This window comes from Marmota marmota, unplaced genomic scaffold (assembly GCF_001458135.2).
Source record: "Marmota marmota marmota unplaced genomic scaffold, marMar, whole genome shotgun sequence".
In the NCBI taxonomy this organism is placed as follows: domain Eukaryota; kingdom Metazoa; phylum Chordata; class Mammalia; order Rodentia; family Sciuridae; genus Marmota; species Marmota marmota.
The window spans coordinates 27617272-27639380 of NW_025999853.1; the positions used below are offsets into that span (position 1 = coordinate 27617272).

A 22109-nucleotide genomic window follows, 5' to 3' on the forward strand; every position below is an offset into this window, starting at 1 on the left:
ATTCCAGTGCATCTCTGTCTTCCAAAGTTGGCACTTTAACCCTTACAGCACTCCATATATGAGCTGATAAGTGTTGCATACAGAGAGCATTATCATGTATTTAGTGACTTTGCATTGCAGTTCTCATCAGCCAGAATTCCTAGACCATCTTAGAACACCCTTATTTAGTTGATATTTTAGGAAGTAGATATAAAACTTCATAATCATCCCCATTAAATATCAGGCATGTCTATTAATATTTCTATGATATCTGCATTGCACATAGTGGTTATCCTTCTCATTTTCATGGCTTTATGATAATTGCTTCTATTTTATCTCTCCCAAAATTTGTCATTTAAAAAAATTCTCCAAATTAAATTATCAAAAATTTCCAAGCATTTATTGTTTACTTATTAATCAGTGTTAATTCTATGCATTTTCATAAGCAACTGGATATTTGGCTATGACACAGAAAGCTAGCATTTAAGCTGGCACAGCTAGAAAGATCCCATGCAACTGTTTTTGATATTAAATGTTCATTTATGCATGTATTATTACCTTTCAAAGAATTGGAGCATAAAAAAAAATATAATTAATGTTAAAACCCCACTCAGATATTTTTCTTGCTTAATTAAGATGTATTTAAGGAGTCGAGTGCCCCCAATCACCTGAAAGTACATGTAATCATAATTCAGTATTAAAATGTCTGATTGAGAATTTTTATTCCTAATTATAGATTCTAGGTTAATAGGACATTACTGGCCTTTGATTTTTAACTGAAAAATAATATTACAACTCCAACTTTAAAATTTGTTTGTATCTGATGTTTATATATTTTATATACTTAGTCTATATTTCCAGTTAAATATTATTAAAACAATAAAAATACCATTTAATTCATACATTATCAAAATTAAAGTATAAAGGAAAATGATTATAATATTAAAATAAATATTCACTACATAAAGACTGTAAATGCACATGGAAAAATTTTAATTCCTAAGTAATTAAAATTCATGATCAACTGCATCTTTTTTATTTATTTATTTTTTATATTTTTTTTCCAAAAACATCAAATTTACAATATTAAGATGCAGTTGAGTTGAGCTGGAGAACTCAACTGCATCTTAATATTGTAAATTTGATGTTTTTGAAGGAAAACTAAACCACTCTAGTCATTCATTTTGATTCAGCAGTTTTTCTCTAAATATTTTACTTGTGATAAATACAATGTATAGAACATCTATAGGTTTAAACATACAGCCAATAAAACAATTTTAGAAGTTAGAGAAAAGCCAGAGTCAAAGAAACTTCTTGGAATTTCATTTATGTGTGAAATATGTGTTAATCATAATTACTTTCAAACTGAAAGATGCAGTTTTTGGATCTACAAAATATATGGTTCAGCCTTTGAAATCTGGAAGATAGTTGGGAATTTTAAAGCACTTTGTAATCCCTCAAAAATTATATAGACTTCAAACTAATACAAAACGTAGGAGTAATAAACATGTTTCAGGTTCTTAGAACACTTTGCTTTTAGACAAATCATTTTTAATGTTACAATATAAACATCAAATGAAAATTTACTTAAAGAAACAGAAAAATTTGCCTATTTTTTATGCTTAATCAGTGACTATTTTTCAGATGAATTCATAATATACTTTACTATGAATCAGAATTGAGAACAAGACCAGTCAATCTCCAACCCCATCGGAAGTTCTATCAGTGAACCATCAAAAGGATTTGCTTACAAGAAAATCCCTTGATACAGTGATTCTACGAGGTGACAATGTATTCATAGTATTCCTGCCAAGTTTATTATTCTGGGCACTTAGGGCTATAAATACTTTATTATTTGCCAAATTGTCTCTGATGATGTTAATGATGGGTTCAGCACAGTTTAATATGCATGGGATGTACATTACTGCACATATTTTGATTTTTCTTCTAGGTAAGGGAGCGACTGAGGGTTTCTTTAGAAAGAGTCTCTGCACTGGAAGAAGAACTAGCTGCTGCTAATCAGGAGGTAACATACTGCGCTTTCTCCTCTTTTGAGGTGCAATATCGCTAACATTATGTCCCTTGTGTTTCACGTCACTTTTATTAAAACTGTCACAAAAAATAAATAAATTACATTCTGCATATACCATTGAACAAGGCCTTTTCAAACTAGTTTCCAAAATTTTGCTTTCTGATTTCTGGTTATTTAGCTCTGTCACTAGAAGACCAAAGGATAATTATCAAGAGTTAGTAAGATAGAGACTTAGGAAAACTACTTTCAGAATACCAGTCCTTTCAAGAAGCAAAATATGGCCCCCATATTTGAAAATATGTCAAATAGCTGTTAAATTTAGAAAATCTTATAAATGAAGTTAACTCTTTAGATACACACAGGCGCGCGTGCGCGCGCACGCGCACACACACTTATTTCTGCCTCAGTTCCTGCCTATTCATATCTTCAAAAACCATGTGCCCATGCCTAGTGGCTTTATTGATCCACATATTTTGCTATAATTCCAAATTGTTAAGAAAACATTTTAAATTTTCTCTTCAAGATTTAAAGAGTTGCTTTCATTTTAGAAGGTTTTGCTTTTTTTAATTTTTAGTGCATAAATGAGCTTACATAACACACAAATGCAACACATATCCCATGAAACAAATATTTTCAGCAACTAAAATAAACTCATCTCTTTAACATTTACTTATAAGGCTACTTTTGCCCCCAGAAGTAAATTCTAGTAAGGTAACATTGGTTTTTCTAGTAGTAGACAGAACTAAAATTATTCAGCAAATATTTCTGCTTTTAGTAATTAAGGGTATAAGAAGTTAGCATCAGCAATGATAAGTCTTATAAAAAGATATTCCTAACAAGATAACATTTACATACACATGGTGTACACAAATATACATTTCAAACAACACAAAAAATCATATCCAGTACAAACTCCCACGTTATTTACCATAAACCAGATCAACTAGACAAGTTTATATATGTTTATGTTTACTCCAGGAATAATAATTTAAACTTTGAAAAATTATGAATTTTAATTCTAGGAAGAGTAAGTTCCAGGAAAATTAAAGGCTTTCATGTTAAAAGTATAAATTGTGATATAATAGTTTGTAAAAGAGAAGAAAAAAACTTTTGATGAACAGATTCAGCTTAGCAGACAGAATGGTTTGGGATAGGACCAAAAAAAAAAAAAGAAGAAGAAGAAGTAGAAAAAGAAAAAGAAATAAGGTGCCTCTCAGTCATTATAGAAGAAAACAACCTCTGAGATACTGGGTAACAAGATGAGATATTCAGTCCTTTTATGTATGAAACAGATAAATTATCTACAAATGAGAGTATACATATCTGGGGGTTTAAAGTAGACAGTGTTACATGTATATTCATTTTGTATTTTATCAATGTTAATAGATTTTCATATACGATAAATATATACACTAATATTGAGTGCATTCCTTGAAATATTTTATTGATAATGGTAAGCAAAAGTTTTGATGACAACTAATATTAAAGTATCACTGAATATGGCAATGATGGAATTTGTTTTTATCATAAACAAAAGTGTGGTGAGACCACTTAGCTAAAGAAATAAAAATATCCCATTTGTTCAAGTGAGGCTTTAAAAATTTGCTCCAAAAATATCAATGGAATAGTTAATTCAATTATACCTAAAATGAGAGAACAATTGAGAACAAAGGTATAGGAGAGACTTTAACTGTTTCTGTAATTTAGTTTTAGCCCTAAATTATTTTCTTAGTCTCTTATAGGCAGTACCATGTTTGATTGCTTATACATAGATAAAACAAATTTTAATTAACATTATTTTTATATCTACTGAAACCTTTTTGAATACTTTTTTATTTTAAACAATTTATAAAAGTAAGAGAAAAACATTTGTTGTACTTATTATTAACTTAACTATGTTTTCTTCTCATTGTTGTTTATAGTATCCATGTGTCTTAAACAGAAACCCTAGTTAAGAAGTCACAGACCCAGCAAAAAATATTTTCTAATGAAAACATTCTTAGAAATAATTATTATTTTTCAGAAAGTAAAAAAGTCAACTTTTACTTTATAGTAAAATTAATATTTCAAAATGAAATGCTAAAACATTGTGACACTAAAATTTGAGTCCTTCATTCTTGTACTAATAGCAAGTAGTACAATAAATCTCTATAAGTAAAACTTAACATACTGAAAACAAGATAAATTTAGAAACTTGACAAAAAAAGTTTAGGAAAAATCACACTATTATCAGCTTTAGAAAGGGGAAACTTGGTGAAGTTTTCTTGTTAGAAGAAGCAATTGAAAATATTTAAGAAAACAATTTTCATGGCAATAAAATTAAATCTGTTCAAGAGCACATTATTAAGAGCCCAACAAAAATATGTAATGTAGATACAATAATTAACCACTAGAACTAAATTCCTGCATATGGCTGAATAAACAATGGGCTGGAGGAAATTTTACTCGATGCTCCAGATTTTAAAATGAAATTTAAATGTATATACAAGTGCGCCTTAAAATTCACTTGTGTCTTGAGCTCATATAGTAAGTAAGTTTGGAGAGTGAGTACCTTATGTTGTCAGAATCTGTCTGCTTCTTCAGTTTCTGGTGGTGAGTGACAGTTCAGACAGCAGGGAATTTATCCAAACAGTTTTCTGAATGAATTCAGTTCCCAAATTTAGAAAACAGAAAACAGAGAGCAGAGACTCAGATTGTGAGTGATACCTTGATATATTCATACATACATGTGAATATGTAGCCTGAAAAGCTGACAGACTAGAAGTTTATCATGTGACTTGAATAGAGATTATTTTATTGTTTATGCATTATTTTTTCGCTGTCTCTGGATCTCCTTGTTCCATTCTCACAGATGGATTTGGAATTATCACTCTTCAATAATTTTTTTTTATATAATCTTCCCTTTGGAGATCTTCTATCTTTCTCATTTATTCTTACCCATCCAAGGCCTCAACTATGATTTCTGTTGAAAAGAAACCAAACTCTACAGCTTGAGATTCATGCTGCCTTCTAAGTTCCAGAAGAGATTTCAAAGACCACTTGACAGGTTCCATATATTATTCTCTGTCACAAGTGTCCAACCTGAAACAAAGGCAGGGATCAAAATTCAGCTCAGAGTTGGCTAATCAGTGCATGCACCAAAGAAATTGTAAACACCTATGGGAACATGTTTTCTAATTTACACAAAGTTATCATCTGCTTTAATTGGGCCTGAACCTCCACCCACTTTTCCTGATGTTTCCTTAGATTCTATATAGTTACACTAATGTAATAAAGTAAGTAGCCTTATTAAACAGAACAAGAAATATTTCTTTGTTGTTCTGGGAAGAGCTCCAAAATATTCTTCTACATAAAAAGGATAAAGTTGTTTAGAATAATCCCAGTTTTGTTTTACAAACAGAAATAATAGTAGTGTATATTTCTATTCTGTAGGAAGAGAAAAATATTTTGTCTATAAATACCAAACTTTTATTATTGTCTTTGCTGTTTGAAAGTACTCATGCCATTATATTTCTGTAGTGTTTGGATTTTACTTTATAACTTTTCATTATTCTTAAAAAAATAAGATAACAAAGACATTTTAAAGTCAGTTATTTTCATTAATAACATTATTACTAGGTATTTTATTGAACATTTAATAATAATGTTTACTGACTAAATCTCTAGGCTTTCTGCTATATATGTATATGTTAGCACAATAATTCTGGCAGTTAGGAGGTATAATTACTTAACAGATGAAACAAAAGGAGTTATTTCTCTTAATGTACTACTGTTCTGTTCTATATCATGATGTGGTAATATGAGATTTTGTCTCAGATCTCTACATTCAGGCACTTCCAATCTATACATACAAATGAATTGTTCCATTGTTCCTTACATCCATCTACTCTCATCTTTTCCCATATGTACTAAGATTGTGATTGTTCAGATCTCTTTTAATTCTCACCTGGGCTCTTGCAGTAGGTTTTTATCTATCCTTGTCTACTATCCCTTTCTACTACATAATTCTGAAAGGTTAAACTTGAACCTCAATTAGTTTTTTGTAATATATTCTTTTTCACAGCTATGACTAAAAGACCTGACAAGAACAATTTTAGAGGAGGAAACTTTTATTTGGGGGATTGCACTTTCATAGTTCTCAGTCCATAGACAGCCGGCTCTATTTCTCAGGGCTCAAGGTAAGGCATAATATCATGGCAGAAGAGTGTGGTGGAGGGAAGCAGCTCACATGATGATCAATAGCACAGAGAGAGATATTTCATTCACCAGATACAAAATATACACCCCAAGGCATGCGCTCAATGCCCAACCCCTCCAACCACACCCTACCCACCTTCAGTTACTACTAACTTAATTCCATCAGTAGATTAATTCACTCATAGTTAAAGCTCTCATAACCCAATTATTTCTTCTCTAAACCTTCTTGCATTGTCTCACACATGAGATTTTAGGGGCTACCTCACATCCAAAACATAATAATTCTGACCTATAAAATAGAGTTACATGCAATATACTCTATATTAATAACAGTGATATATGTGATATTAATGTACGTTAATGATAGGACATATTCCATATACTTGTAATATTCCATCAAAAATCTCTTCAATGACCCTAACCTACAAATGCAGTTTTAACTCTCATTACTATTCTTGTCTTGACAGCTGTTCTAAGGTCTTATTAAATGAGACCATGCATTGATTTTGAAAGCAGTCAATTTTCCAGGCTCAAAATGTCACCCATGTAAATCTGTCCCCTGGAATGTCTCCACAACACCAATCCATCAGTCAAAATCATACTTCCTCTTTTAAGGTCATTTTTTCTTAATTTTTTAAAAATATTTTCCTGTATTTGTTCTTTTTAGTTATACATAACAGTAGAATGCATTTTGATATATTATACATACATGGAATACAATTTCTCATTCTTCTGGTTGTACATGATGAGGAATTACAGTGGTCATGTATTTGTGTGTGAACATAGGAAAGTAATGTCCAATGCAGTTACTCTCCTTCCTATTCCCATCCCACCTCCCATCCCTTCATTCCCCTTTGTTAATCTAAAGTACTTCTATTCTTCCCTACTGCCCCCACCCCCTTGTTGTGAGTTAGCATCCACACATCAGAGAGAACATTTGGCCTTTGGTTTTTGGAGATTCACTTATTTCCCTTAGCATGGTAGTCTCCAGTTTCTTATATTTACCAGTAAATGCCATAATTGCATTCTTCTTTATGGCTGAGTAATATTCCATTGTGTATATATACCATATTTTCTTTATCCATTCATCTTTTGAAGGACACCTAGGCTGGTTCTATAGTTTAGCTTTGTGAAGTGAGTTTCTATAAACATTGATGTGGCTGTGTCATTATAGTATGCTGATTTTAAATCCTTTGGGTAAATACCAAGGAGTGGGTCAAGTGGTGGTTCCATTCCAAGTTTTCTGAGAAATCTCCATACTGCTTTCCAAAGTGGTTACACCAATTTTCAGTCCCACCAGCAATGTATGAGTGTACCTTTCTCCCAACATCCTCACCAACATTTATTGTTAGTTGTATTCTTGATAATTGACATTCTGACTAGAATGAGATGAAATATCAGTGTAGTTTTAATTTGAATTTCTCTAACTGCTAGAGATGTTGAGCCTTTTTTCATATATTTGTTGACCAGTCATATTTATCCTGTGAAGTGCCTGTTCAGTTCCTTTGCCCATTTATTGATTGGGTTATTTATTTTCTTGGTTTTAATTTTTTTGAGTTCTTAATACATCCTGGAGATTAATGCTTTAAATGAGATGCAGGTATAAAAGATTTTGTACCATTCTATAGGGTCTCTCTTCTTAACATTCTTGATTTTTTTCCTTTATTGTGAACAAGCTTACATTTAGACATTGGCATTTAATGCAATCTTTTATGGTTCCTCATCAACTAGTTTTTCTCCACAGTTGAACTTGCTAAATTTCATTACTTAAGCACAAAATATGGATCTTTAACAAATTATTACAGTTAATTTTATACTTGACTAAGCCTAGTTCATTGGTTTCCTAAAAAATAGACTACATCTTTTTCATTTGTATTTATTTCACTCAGTACAGTGATTTGAGCCTTGTAATCAAAGTATATTTGTCAAACTGCCCTGTGTATAGTTCATTTTGACCAATATATTCATTTGTTCCATAGCTATCTCCTAAGTGGATAGTTGGAATAAACTCAGACATGTTCAATGAACAGCAATATGTTGATCATTTGTACAAAATGGACAAGGTATTTTATTTTTTTTCTTTCAGTGTGTGATTGAGCACCAAAAATGTGCAGAAAATTTGAGGAGTTTCTAAAAAGAGAGTGTAAAAAATAAAATAAATCTTTATTATTATTTATTATGCATATTTTCATTAACTTACCCTGTATTAAAAGAACCAGGCATAAAACCACATAACTAAGATATAATAAAACGCATTCAAAATATAGGTAAAAAAGTGCAAAGGAGAGGAGGAGAGCATTTATTATGAGGAAAAGGGTAAGAACACTAATTTGTGTGAACTTTCCTAGAAGGAAGACTATGACATTTTCAAAACTGAGAAAGCATGTCAGCTGAGAAGACAGAATGATTAGGAAAACCGGAAACTCCCCTTTTCAAAAATAGAAGATGATGTGTTGATAAGAGTCAGGGGTGCAAAGCAGTGAAAGAGGAGGCTAAAAGGTTGAAAGAACTCTGAATGCCATGCTAAAATTTTGGTTTTCATACTTTGTGAAAATAGAAAGTGCTAGAAATATTTATCTATCCATCTATCTATCTATGTATCTATATTATTTTTTTGGTTGTTGTTCTTGTTTTTTGTTTTTTGTTTTTATTTGCTTTATTTTCTTTTGGTAATGTGAAATCCCTTGAAAGTATGTCCTTGTTTCTTGTTTGTTTGTTTCTTGTTTCTCTGTGGTTTTTGTTGTTGTTGTTTTTTGTTGGTTTTTTTTTTTTTTTTTTGGTTAAAATAAGGGTTGAGGTGAAGTAAAGCAGGGAAGTCGGTATGATCTGATATGGTTAGCTAGCCCAATGATTTGATGTGCTATTTTGATTACAACACTTCAGTTCACATTTATTAGACATCTTTTGTCTGTCAGATATTGCATTAAGCACTGGGTAAAAATAAAACAAAGAATTAGTTCTGCTCTCTAGTGTAGTATCGGAAATAGATGTGTTTTAATTGTAACGGAGAGTTAGTGTCTAATGTGTATTATATTTCAATTTGGATGATGGCAATAGTTGTATATCAATGTGCATGTACTTAATGCCTTTGAATGGCAAGCTTAAAGGTGTCTAGTAAATTTTATGATACGTATATTTTACTGCAATAAATACAACTATAACAAAATATGACTAACCTGAAAATGAAAGTAGGTACAAAATTTAGTAGAACTACAAAAGGAAGTGATCTATTGTATGTCTGGAAATGAGAAAGACTAGATGGTGTTACAAAAGTCTTCCTAATGAAATAAAGGATTTTACCCAGAATTTAAGCAGTAGCAGAAAAGAACTTATGGGATGGACTTAATGTAAGAGAAGGGAAGTGGGCAGAGATGGGATTGAGGTTGCAGAGACAGGAAGATCTGAGCTGGGTGGTACTGGAGCCTAGACTTTGTCTTGTAGATAGTAGTGAGCCAACAGAAGTTTCTATTGAGAAAAGGGACGATCTTATTTTCAATTTTAACAGATAAGGGGTATTTTGAAAAGTTAAAGATTAAAAAAAAAGCATATGATGGTCAAGATATTGTAATTAAAGTTTAGATTTAAAAGAATCACTATGATTTCTCAAAACAATCAAGACCCAAAAGCAGAAATTAACAAACTATACAGCATTTTGTATGTTCTTTTAAGAATGACAGATAAAAATGAAGGAGTCAAAATATTATAAATAAATATATATGTAACGAAAATTTGCTGTACATTTATGGTGTGAATGCCCCCCACATAGATAGATTGTGTTAACAATGGAGACATTTTCTAGTTTATCATTCTAAAAAAGTGAATCCAAATTATTTAGATACAATAAATACCATAAATTCCTTATTTCTTGCAAAGCATCTTTGTTATTGCCTAAAATTGGAAAAACAACAAAAAGTGCACTAAATGCCAGTGCAAAGAGAGGAATAGATAATATCCTAACAATCTGTTCCCCTTTAGTTGAAGCCCATATACTTCTTTAATTATTTAATTAAGTGAGACAAAATGGATTATTCAGAAGCGCCTATAAAAATTTAATTGACAGACTAATTTGCAGTGAATACACAGACGTGTTTATTTTAAAAGCTTCTTCCACATGAATGCATTATATATAAAAAGAACTGGCATGTTTAGTTGTAGCCTGAACTATCCTTTTTTTTTTTTCCATTGCTTTTACTCTATGTATGCTTAGTCTAATCACTGCATTGAGCAACTTTCACGTAGAATTATCTTAAGGAAATTAACATTTAATTTTACCTCATCTACAATCAGCCTATCTCTGAAGTTTGTTTTCTAAGGAAAAATGAAAGAAATTGCATAGAAAAATGAGATTCAATTAACATGCAGCAGAATGTGGGACAGTAAGAGGAGTCAGAAGAACCGGATTTACTTCTGGGGGTTTAGGGACATATGGATCACGGCCATCACATCACATATATTATTCCATGTTATCATTGCAACAATATTTATTTTATTTTTTTTAATTTATTTTTTTATTGGTTGTTCAAAACATTACAAAGCTCTTGACATATCATATTTCATACATTTGATTCAAGTGGGTTATGAACTCCCATTTTTACCCCATATACAGATTGCAGCATCATATCGGTTACACATCCACGTTTTTACATATTGCCATACTAGTGACTGTTGTATTCTGCTATCTTTCCTATCCTTTACTATCCCCCCTCCCCTCCCCTCCCATCTTCTATCTCTACCCCATCTACTGTAATTCATTTCTCTCCCTTGATTTTTTCCCCCTTTCCCTCGAATCCTCTTATATGTAATTTTGTATAACAATGAGGGTCACCTTCCATTTCCATGCAATTTCCCTTCTCTCTCCCTTTCCCTCCCACCTCTCCTCCCTGTTTAATGTTAATCCTTTTCTCATGCTCTTCCTCCCTGCTCTGTTTTTAGTTGCTCTCCTTATATCAAAGAATACATTTGGCATTTGTTTTTTAGGGATTGGCTAGCTTCACTTAGCATAATCTGCTCTAATGCCATCCATTTCCCTGCAAATTCCATGATTTTGTCATTTTTTAGTGCTGAGAAAAACTCCATTGTGTATAAATGCCACATTTTTTAATCCATTCATCTATTGAAGGGCATCTAAGTTGGTTCCACAGTCTAGCTATTGTGAATTGTGCTGCTATGAACATGGATGTAGCAGTATCCCTATAGTACGCTCTTTTAAGGTCTTCAGAGAATAGACCGAGAAGGGCAATAGCTGGGTCAAATGGTGGTTCCATTCCCAGCTTTCCAAGGAATCTCCATACTGCTTTCCAAATTGGCCACACCAATTTGCAGTCCCACCAGCAATGTACAAGTGTACCCTTTTCCCCACATCCTGGCCAGCATTTGTTGTTGTTTGAATTCATAATGGCTGCCAATCTTACTGGAGTGAGATGGTATCTTAGGGTGGTTTTGATTTGCATTTCTCTGACTGCTAGAGATGGTGAACATTTTTTCATGTACTTGTTGATTGATTGTATGTCCTCCTCTGAGAAGTGTCTTTTCAGGTCCTTGGCCCATTTGTTGATTGGGTTATTTGTTTTCTTATTGCTTAATTTTTTGAGTTCTTTGTATACTCTGGATATTAGGGCTCTATCTGAAGTTTGAGGAGTAAAAATTTATTCCCATGATGTAGGCTCCCTATTTACCTCTCTTATTGTTTCTCTTGCTGAGAAAAAACTTTTTAGTTTCAGTAAGTCCCATTTGTTGATTCTTGTTATTAACTCTTGTGCTATGGGTGTCCCACTAAGGAATTTGGAGCTGACCCCACAATATGTAGATCGGAGCCAACTTTTTCTTCTATCAGACGCAGAGAAAAATAAAATACTTGGGAATCAACCTAACAAAAGAGGTGAAAGATTTATACAATGAAAACTACAGAACCCTAAAGAGAGAAATGGAAGAAGATCTTAGAAGATGGAAAAATATACCCTGTTCATGGATAGGCAGAACTAACATCATCAAAATGACGATATTACCAAAAGTTCTCTATAGGGTCAATGCAATGCCAATCAAAATCCCAACGGCATTTCTTGTAGAAATAGATAAAGCAATCATGAAATTCATATGGAAAAATAAAAGACCCAGAATAGCAAAAGCATTTCTAAGCAGGAAGTGTGAATCAGGAGGTATAGCGATACCAGATTTCAAACTGTACTACAGAGCAATAGTAACAAAAACAGCATGGTACTGGTACCAAAACAGGCGGGTGGACCAATGGTATAGAATAGAGGACACAGAAACCAATCCACAAAATTACAACTATCTTATATTCGATAAAGGGGCTAAAAGCATGCAATGGAGGAAGGATAGCATCTTCAACAAATGGTGCTGGGAAAACTGGAAATCCATATGCAACAAAATGAAACTGAATCCCTTTCTCTCACCATTCACAAAAGTTAACTCAAAATGTATTAAGGAGCTTGATAACAATATTGAAATTGGATAAAGAACCAGTACATTTAATGCATGGGAATGAAGGAAAAGTGGAAAAAATGAACAAATGTAAGCATAGGTGGAAGCTACCCTAAAAAAAAATAAGAGGCTGAAAAGAAGCAGAGAGAGAGAGATATGAGAATCCAGAAATCAAGTCACTGAACAGAAGGGCGGGGTGGGGGGGGAGAGAGAGAGAGAGAGACAGAGAGAGGGATACCCCGTGAAAGTCAGAAAAAGAGAGAGAGAGAGAGAGAGTTTTAAATGTTTAGGTCAGAGGTGGTCAACTATGTCAAGTGTTTAATGAAAGCATGAAGGATTTTGTCCTATATGGATTGATTAGACTTACAATAAGAAGGTCACTGGAAATGTTTACAAGGATGATTTCAATAAACTATAAAGAAAGGATAATAACTGTGATGAACAGAATTTATGAGTCAATTAGAAGTTTAGGAAGGGAGACAAGATGATAAGTAATGTTCTTTTGAGAAGGATGGGAGGGTGAAAGTTGAATGAGTTGGAGCAGTATTGAGAGATAGCCTTCTTAGAATGGTAGAGAAATGAAAATGTTTATAGTCAATGGAAAGAAAGGAAGAACAAAGGAGAATGGATTATTGATAGACAAACAGTGGAGGGTAAGCATGATCAATCACAAGTAATAGAAATATTTCCTTTGCAAAATGAATGAAGGGAAACCACTGATAGTGTAGTGATGAATAGATTTTGATTTGGAGAGAAAGGAAGACAGAGGGATTTTATCAGAAAGATTTTTTTTCTCAAGGAAACAGCTACTAAGGGAGGTAGAAACTACCTGTTTAAGAGCTTAAAGAGACTAAGAACAAGATCACGTTGAACATGACATTGAGTCAATAAGACTAAGCAAAAAAAATTTAGTGTGTCATGGTAGACTCAGGGAGTTCTCATAAGGTTACCACAGCAAATTAGATAAAAGCCAATTTATTACAAACCATACCAACTGAAACAACATGTATATGTCATATGTCCTTATTTAAATCTATAAAGTTATTTTAGTAATACCAATTCAAAAGGAGGAGATGTAAGCATGAAACTAACCTTTTCTGTTATGACTTTGGTCACTCAGAAAAAAAATCAGAAATAATATATTTCCCTAAAACTTTACAAGGGTAAAAACTTAGGAAACTTCTGAAATCCATGTACAATTCAGCTATATTTAGTTTTAAAGAAACTTAAAAAGCTGAAAATGATCGGAAAAACAATTGGAAAATGAGAGATTGTACTTATTAAGGAATTTACATAAAGGGAGCAAATATCAATATTCATTTGAAAGTCTAGGGCCATTGATGTGCAGAATTAGTGAAATGACTGTCAATTTTCACTTCCAATTAAAATGGCCATGTCCATACAGAAAAGCTACAGATGTACAAAAAAAGAGACCACTGCAGAAGTTATTAAGTTTTTTTCAAAATTCTAAAAATGAAAATCATTTCTTTTGGTAGACCCCTTTGCAAACAATTCAGTTTTGGTTCTTGTAATTCTCTCTCTCACTTAAGTGAGGTAAAAACAGACTTAATTTTGCATGTCTACCATTGCTTTGTAAAAATGATTAACCTTATAATAGCTTTCCAGCTTCCCACATGTTTATGCAAAGCACATAAATCTCATTCATCTGATTAGCTTGTTTTCATCAGTAATAAGCATATTGGTAAATTCCTGCCAACTTTGAATTAATATTCTTAAAAAGTAAAATAAAGGTGTTTTGTTTTATTAACAATCAAAGTGAATCATCATGGCTAAACTTACCAAGAAGGAGTATTTGTTTAATGACAAGCAGTGTTGCATTCGGCAATGATATCCTTGCAGCTCAACTTTCATCCCTTGAAGACAATGTAAAACACTCTGAGACTAGGTTTTTAGCTTGCTGCAAAATTATTGGGAACCGATTCTTCCTGTTGGAATTTTGAGTTATAAAATTATAGAGTTGTTGATTGGTTATATTTCACAGTAGATTTGAATGATGATTTAACGATGTTCTTTTTTTCTTTTGTTGGTAAACCCAAAAGTTTCAGCCTTGTCAAACCAGTATTTATTCAAAAAGGCATACGATTTCTTATTATAAAGATAACTGTATAAAATGTAAATTACTCAAGTTATTAGCATCAATAGAAAATGTCTCTTTGCTGTTGATAATTATATGCTTCAGTAAAAAGACTCTTTTCCAAATAAAATGGAATCAAAGAGTCTTATGACAACATATGTTAAAACACAACAAAGAAAACAGAGCTAAGAAAATTGCTGTTGCCACTTCCACTGTTTGGGCTATTTCTAAGACTTGTATGAAGCAATTGTCTAAAATAGGTTAAAATTGCTGCCTGTTGTGTATGAGACATTGAAAGTCTATGTACAAATCTTTTCAGACACTCTTTCCTGTTTTGGTTAGAATATTTTCTTTGATGACAGTATAGAATTTGTTGTTCTTAATAGTAGCAGATGTGGTTGTTTTATCTTTGCATGAGATTTTGAACTTTTTTTCTATTAGCAGCAAGATCATATTTAACATTAATACTTTAATCATAGACATCATTGACCCATTTTATTCCTCTCTGAGTGAGAGTATTCTTACTAAATTTAAGGCTATTTTTTTTAGTGAATTACTGATCTTTTAAACTATTTGAATGAAACCTAAAATCAGAAAGTTCAATTTTTAGTCCAAGATCAATTATTTACTATTTCTGCAACACCTAGCAATTTATGTTACTTATCTACCCCTCGATTTTTTTTTAATCTGAGAAATGTAATTATAATAAATTTTGGGCCTGCCTATGATTCAGAGTTATAACATAATGAATGAGATAATATACATGGAAAAACTTTGTGAAACTTAATGTACAAAAGTTATTTTGAAAACAATTGTTCTCAGAAGGCCAGCATTAATTATTATTTGAGCAGATTAAAAACACATTTCTGTTGATAGTTTGAACTTGACAGTGAACAAAATAACAGTACTTTACATTCTACTTAGGACTAAATCTCCTATTATTAGATTTTAAAATAACTTTTTTGTTTGTAGGATGATACCATAGCATTACATTGCAATGGTCTTTCAATTCACTATTTATGTGTTTCTTAAAAAGAATATCAAACACAATTTTGGAGGGTGATTACTTGGGATGATGCTAAGCACTATACACTTCCCTAAACACATATATTTTTTGGATAACCATCATACTTAACATAGACGAAAATAAAAATTATTATTAGCGTTTTGAAAATTAAGAACCTGAGACAGAAGCTAAGTGAATTGTTCTGAGTGGTGTCACTTCAAAACAGGAATCAACTTCAAGAGGTCTGACTCTGCAAATGAGTGTTTAACAGTAGACACTGTGCTGTCTGGCCTTTCTCTTAATCACAAAATTTCTTTAAATATAAAAAAATTGTGTATGTTTCTAAATCAACAGTTAATCTCCCATTATGTTAAATTATTATGACATCTTCCTATTATGTTTCCATGGATTATTTCAAGGCTCATAACTTCATTATATTGAAAGAGAGATAAAACTTGTCTTAACTAAATTAATAAGGCATGAATTAAACCAATTAGTTCAATTAGCCTACTTTTAAAAAGTGCCAAGAATTGGAATAAAATTAAACGTTTAACTTCATAGAAAAATTCATTAAAGCAGCCATATATTTGCATTTGTTTGGGAAAATTAGAATACTAGATTGTATAATTTTCATCCAAATCTTCTCCCTTTGTGCAGACTGCAGTAATTAGGCCTCTGACCTAGATCCTGAAATAAATAATACTGTTGTAATGACCCCTGTGTTTTACATTAGAAAACATGAGATCCCAAGTTATACAAAATACGATTAGAGGATTCATGCAGAATTCCTTGTTTCCATTTTTTTATTTGGTGGGAAAGTACAGTGGTTCTGAAATACTGAAAAATTCAGAAATTATAAATAGTTGAACTGTTAGAGTTTAAAAGGAAGTAGATGAAAAAAGAGATGTATTAACTGCTTTCATTTTTAGTTAATAATTTAACTACTAATGACTTTATTTTAAAAAATTTGGTAGAAAAATATCTCACAATTTGATTAGCTACTTCAGATGCTCCTCAATTTATGATGGGGATACATCCCAATAAAAGTTGGAAATTTCATAAATCAAAAATACTTTTATACTATGGAGTATTAGTTGTTTACCATTATTATCATGTGGCCAACTGAGAGTTGCTGCTCCCTGCCCCTATTCATCATTGTGACAGAATCTCATACAACATATTCTTAGCCTGAGAAAAGATCAGAATCCAAATTTTTAAGTGTGATTTTAATTGATTATGTAGCATTTCCCCACCATCATAAAAACAATATATTATTAAGTCAAATAATACTATATCAGAGACTGTATTTATCCTATGCCATGACCAGAGCTTATTTAAACTATAAAGTCCAAAGACATAGTACTCCACAAGACCCCCCTCACTTCTGATATCAGTGCAAGTGTAGGTCATTCCAAGATCCAATTGTAGTTTCAATAATTCACTAGAAAGATACATAGTACTCATTGAAAATTATACTCACAGAGATGGTTTATTAGGTAGAAGATATGGATTAAAATCAGCCAAGGGAAGAAAAACAAAGGTCAGAGTCTAGCAGTGTTCCAAGCATAGTTTCCATTATACTAAGGATGTGTTATTATAGAATCCATGGTTGACAGAGTATTACAAACTAGGAAACCTCATTCAAACTTTGGTGTCCAGAATTTTATTGTTGTATCATTATATAATATGATTAATTTATTTATTACCCATGTTGTTTGTCTCAGTCTCTAGTTTGAGAAACAAAAGACCCCAAATTGTATTATTGTTCTTTATTGCATAAGCTGCCCCAACCTAAGGCTATCAAGTATGACCATCCCATTTCCCTTACTTAAGACTCATCATGGACAGCCTTCTACTTAAACAAAGATACTTCTATCAGGTTTGATACTTGTTGCTTCTTAAGTACTGTACCAAGGCTTAACTTCATTTTGGACAAGGTCAAATCCTTTGCTACATAGTTACAAATCTTCTTAATCTTTCATTCTTGATTAAATATTTTTAATACTTAGTTACTGTCAATAATCTCTCTTTTGTTAGCTAATAACATATTGTTAAAGCCAGCATACAATTTTTCATTCTGAAAGCACTGCACTGGGAATTAAAGAGGAAGGTAAAAAACTATAGTAGAATCAGAACATATGTTATGGAAGTTTTATTAAGTCAGGATAGAAAGAAAAATAGAGACAGAGAAAAAGAAAGAGTTTTTAAAGATAAAAATTGCAGTACATTTATAGTGCACTAGAAATTTTAGTATAGTCACTTACTGTTCATGATAAACAAGGACAGGCTAAACACTATGTTTTTGAAATTAATGAAGTAGATATATATGTATTGATATAGAATGACAAATTCACAATAGAACTAATGAGAGAAAAAGAGAGAGAGAGAGAGAGAGAGAGAGAGAGAGAGAGAGAGAGAAAAACTTCCCTCCTTGTGTTTATCAGCCTCTTCCTTTCCAACACATTTAACATTGGTATTTGCTAAGTCATCAACTTTCTATTCTAAATGTTACAATTTGATGGAAAGTATTAAGCTTCCCTTGTACAATGTCTAGTTAAGCAGTATGCAAGTAAGTGTAGGAAAATTCTTCTCTACAAAAAAATTAAAGATAGTCAATATTGCAGGAAAGATGGAATTAGAAAGCCACCATTTTACTACTCTTAGTATAATAATCAATTCAAGAACTATCATCAATTACTTAAACTAGAAAGTCAAAAGTTGATAATATTTTAATTTTTTTAGACAATGTGGTTTTTTAATTTTTTAATTTTAGCATAATCATTAAGATATATGAACACTGTGCTCAAACCCACTTAACACAAGGAAGATTCAGGGAAATAATAACACATTTTTACATCTAGAAATAAACTCAACTTTGCATACCAAACCAATACCCCAAGACACATCAGGAAAAATCCAGTTGCTAAGGTCATCACATAAAAGCAGAAAAGACATCCATTCCAACAGATGCACAGATTTCAACACAAAACCCCAAGAAATATGAAATAATAACATGACACTCCCAAAAGTTCTTAAGTCTCTAGTGACAGATTCCAATGATATTGAGTAGATGAAACGTCCATAAAATAATCCAAAAGAATTATTTTTTAAAAACTCAATAAAATCCAAGGTAACTCAGATAATATTTAAATGAAATTTTAAAAAAACACTGAAGAAATATAAATGAGAAATTCAGAAAAAAGAGACTTTGAAAAAGAACCAAACAAGTCTTAGAAATGAAAAATTCTAAAAATTAGATTTAAGAGTTCAGTTGAAGCCTTAACAACAGACTAGGAAAGAATACCTGAAAGGTCCTTTGCAATATTACATCCAGACAGATATAAAGAAAAAAAATAAGAAAGAATAAAGACAGCATTCAAGATCTTTGGGGCACAATTGAAAGATCAAATGTCTGCATAACTGGCCTATCCAATGGAGAAGAAATAAAGTTTAAGGAGATAGAAAACCTATTCAATGAAATAATAGCAGAAAATTCCCCACAGCTTGGGAGTGACGTGGGCATACAGTTACAGGAGCCCTTTCTAACACCAAATAGACATGACTAGAAAAGAACCTCCACACAAAATATTAAAATCAAGCCATCAAAAGTAAAGAACAAATGAAAGACTATTAAAATTAAAATAGTGAAGTAACAAGTCATATTTGTGATAAACCCATTGGACTAACATAAGATTTCTATGTTAGAAATAGTCTATAAAGTCTGTTAAGAAATAGTCTATAAAGTCTATAAAGACTTATGGACATGGAATTATATATTTCAGCTCCTGAAAATATAACTAACAATTAAGATTCCTGTATGAAGCAAGGCTAGCTTTCAAAATTTGGAGGAGAAATAAAGATATTTTATGAAAATAATAGATTAAGGGAATTCATGACCACTACCCGCCTCACAAAAGATGCTTATGGGAATCCTACACCCAGAAGTGAAAGAAAGCTAATTACCACCAAGTACATGAAAGTATAAATCCCAATCCCACTAGAAAACTAGATACACAAGTGAGAAATAGGAAAAAATAAGTATCATTTTATCAGTAAACCAACAACCACAAAGATGAATAGGAGAGGAAGAAATGAACAAAGAATATTCAAGAAAACTTCAATAAAATGACAGAAAAAATTCAGTACATTTCAATAATAACTATGAATGCTAATAGTCCTAACTATCTAATTAAAGGACTTAATTACTAATTGGATTAAAATATAATACCCCAAAATATGCTGCCTACATTGTACACACAGACTGAAGGTATGAGGATGGAAATTAATATTTCAGGCAAATAGAACCCCAAAGCAAGCAGGACTAGTAATACTTATATTGGACAAAATATACTATAAGACAAAAACGGTAAGAAAAGACAAAGGTCACTATAAAATGTTCAATTCATCAAGACTGTACTGCAATTATAAATCTATGTGCACTGAATGTCAAAGCCACAATTTTATAAAATAAACAATACCAGACCAAAAGGGAATGATAGGCCCTAATGCCATGATAATGGGGCACTTGCATATTCCACTTTTACCAAGAAGTTGATCACCCAAACAAAAATCAACAAAGAATCATCAGGGTTAACTCTGGCTATAGATTAAATTTGTATTATACAAAACATTCCATCCAGCAGAAGCAGAATATACATTCTTTTTATCAGCTTATGTAACACTTTCAGCCACAAAACAGATATTTAAAAATTCAAAAAAAAATTAAATATCCTACATCTTCTCTGATCACAATAGGAAGAAACTAGAGACCAACAGCAAGATAAATTGTAGTAATTATACAAACAAATGAAGACTAAACAACAAACTTTTGAATGAACAGTAAGTCATTAAAGAAGCCAGAAGGGATATTAGAAGACTTCTTGATTCAAATGAAAATGGAAATACAATATACCAAGATCTGTGGTAGACAACAAAAGGAGTACAAAGAGGGAGTTTTATAGCAATGATTGCCTACACAAAAAATATAGAGAAATCTCTAATAATCAACCCAGTGATGCATCTCACATTCTATAAAAGCAAAAACTGAACTCAAAGTCGTAGAAGGAAAGAAGCAACCAAAATCCAAGCAGAATAAAATGAAATGAGATGAAAAGAATAATATAAAGGAATTATGAAAGAGAGTTGGTTTCTTGAAAAGATTAACAAAATACTTTATTGATTGATACATAGTATTTATAGATATTTATGAGATATTGTGATGTTTTGATTCATGCATACATTGGGTAATGATCAACCGAGGATAATAGCATATCCAGTATATTACACTTTCATCATTTCTTTACGCTGAGTACATTCAAAAATCTTTCTTCTACTTTGAGATATATGATGCATTATTATCAATTACATCCACCCTGGTGTGCCATAGAACACTAGCATTTATTTCTCCTATCGAACTATGGCATTGTACCTATTTACATTCCTTTCTTTTTCCTTCCACCCCATTAGACTTTCTTGTCTCTGGTAAGCACTATTCTATTCTCAACTTCTTTGAGATCAAGTTTTTTAGATTTTTATGAGTGAGAACATTTCTTGTTCATCTTTCAATATACAGCGTATATCACTAAATGTATGTTTTCCAGGCCCACCCATGTTGTGGAAGGTGACATAATTTTATGCTTTTTATAGCTAAATAGTATCCTATCATCTATGTATACCATATTTTCTATATGTGTTAATATATTGATGGAATTTAGGTTGGCTCCATATGGGACAATTATGAGTAATGAAGCTATAAACTTGAAAGGACAGGTGTCTTTGTGTGTGTGTGTGTGTGTGTGTGTATGTTTATAATTCCTTTATTTTATTTATTTATATGTGGTGCTGCGGATCAAACCCAGGGCCTCACATGTGTTAGGTGAACACTCTATACTGAGCTACAACCCCAGCTCCAGGTCAGGTGTCTTTTTGACAGTTCACTTCATTTCCTTTGGATATATAAGCAGTAGTGTAATTGCTGGATCATATGGTAGTTCTATTTTTGTTTTTGAGAAAATTCCATACTGTTTTCCATAATGGTTGTACTAATTTATATATCCACCAATAGTGCATAAGAGTTCCTCTTTCTCCATATCATTAGTTATTCTTTGTCTTTTGATAACAGCCATTCTAACTGGAGAGAGGTTCTATTTGTGATTTTAATGTGCATTTCCCAATGATTAGTGGTATTTAGTAACTTTGCATATATCTATTGACCATGTGTATGTCTTCATTTGAGAAATGCATATTCAGATCTTGGTCCATTTTTAATTGTATTATTTGGGTGTGGTTATTTTTTTGCTAGTTGTTTAAAGTCTCAATATGTTATTCATATTTACCCCTTGTCAGATATAAAGTTCATA

General features: G+C 31.8%; 1 protein-coding gene across 1 annotated transcript in view; it reads left to right on the plus strand.

Annotated features, from left to right (window-relative positions):
- Ppfia2 (PTPRF interacting protein alpha 2) overlaps nt 1–22109 on the plus strand; it is a 430243-nt gene that overhangs the window by 267708 nt on the left and 140426 nt on the right. Inside the window, exon 6 of the mRNA XM_048808220.1 lies at nt 1931–2005. Coding sequence (XP_048664177.1) covers nt 1931–2005 — 75 coding nt within the window. The remainder of the gene's footprint in view (nt 1–1930; nt 2006–22109) is intronic.